Consider the following 1,235-nt stretch of genomic DNA (forward strand, 5'->3'; position numbering starts at 1 on the left):
TCTTGCAGTCGGGTAGGAACTATGAAATAGAGGAAACATTTGGTGGAAATATTTGACTTCCAATCATTGGTACACCAACAATAAAGGGTACATGACTTTGATTTCAGCCTCCCCATTCGCGCTCATGCCTCGGCAACGGGACGACCACGACATTCTCCACGCCCGCACCGCGCGGCGGACCCATCCATCGTCAGCAAGGCCCGCATTTCACGAACAGCGTCTCGCCGAATATGTCGCCGTCGATCGCATACACAGCAGGCACCTTGCTGCATGCGCGACAGAGGTCGAGGAGTGGCGGTGTGATGTGAGTTGTGAGCGGATATGCCGAGGGCGGCGGATCGGAAGCATGCAGGAGTCTGCATATCAAATGTAGGTCAGCGTGTCTTATTGATATATGAACCCTGATGATGAAAACGAAGAACCTGATTTGATCGATCAGAAAGTAGTGTTCGCAGTTGCCGAAGTGCAACATCCAGTAGGACTTGTGCAGTTGCAGCGACAACGATGCGAATGTCGTTTCACGAATAGATGCGCCCTTCCGAAACGAGACGCCATCACCTGGTTCCTCTATCCGCCTGAGGAGCAGTGGAAGTAGTTTGCTGGAAAATCATGCGAGACGAAGTTAGTTGGTTAAACTTGAACGGTGCATACAAACAAGCTGACTCGGAATAATCGTCTGTACTATTTCTGTCGCCGTAGACGGTTCCATTGATGCATATTGCGCACCCCGGACTTGTTTCTCGCGCGGCTGCGGCACTCTCCGTGGGAAGCTTGTATCGAGTGCGCTCCGTCGGTGTATCCGGCAGTTCTCTGGGAAGTTCGTTTGATGTGCATGGGATCACGTCAGATAGTTCAACGAGGATCTGGGAGGAGAGGAGAACATGCTGTGATGAACGAAAAAGCTGTCGGCGTCGCCCCGAGAGCTTGTTCAGAATCATGATGAAAATCAGCGCCTGGTGCGTGGTTGAAGTCGTGGAGCCAACGCAGAATTGTTTCTACGATATGGCGAGATTCTGTGAATTAGACATTGTACGGCATGCGATATGACCACGAACTGCGCAATTCACCGTGTTGCAGTCTGAGGGCTTCGGCGGTCGAATCAACGACGCAGCGTGCAGCGTCAACCTGCAGGTTGCCTCCTTGTACCTTCGTTTCACCTGCAGACGATGGGTGTCGGGTGTAAATATAGTGATCTTGAGGGAGTGTTAGGTTGGGAGTAAATTGCCAGATATGTG

The 1,235-nt window shown here is 51.7% G+C and overlaps 1 protein-coding gene across 1 annotated transcript; it reads right to left on the minus strand.

Moving 5' to 3' along the window:
• Window positions 1-190: 190 nt before the first annotated feature.
• LAESUDRAFT_765633 (uncharacterized protein) lies at window positions 191-938 on the minus strand (the record flags this gene model as incomplete). The annotated part of the gene is made up of 3 exons (XM_040913748.1): window positions 191-356; window positions 423-599; window positions 664-938. 3 exons carry the CDS (start codon window positions 936-938, stop codon window positions 191-193), a joined length of 618 nt encoding a protein of 205 aa, XP_040757101.1.
• Between the last annotated feature and the right edge of the window lie 297 nt (window positions 939-1,235).

This window comes from Laetiporus sulphureus (genome assembly GCF_001632365.1).
Source record: "Laetiporus sulphureus 93-53 unplaced genomic scaffold LAESUscaffold_378, whole genome shotgun sequence".
Classification (NCBI taxonomy): domain Eukaryota; kingdom Fungi; phylum Basidiomycota; class Agaricomycetes; order Polyporales; family Laetiporaceae; genus Laetiporus; species Laetiporus sulphureus.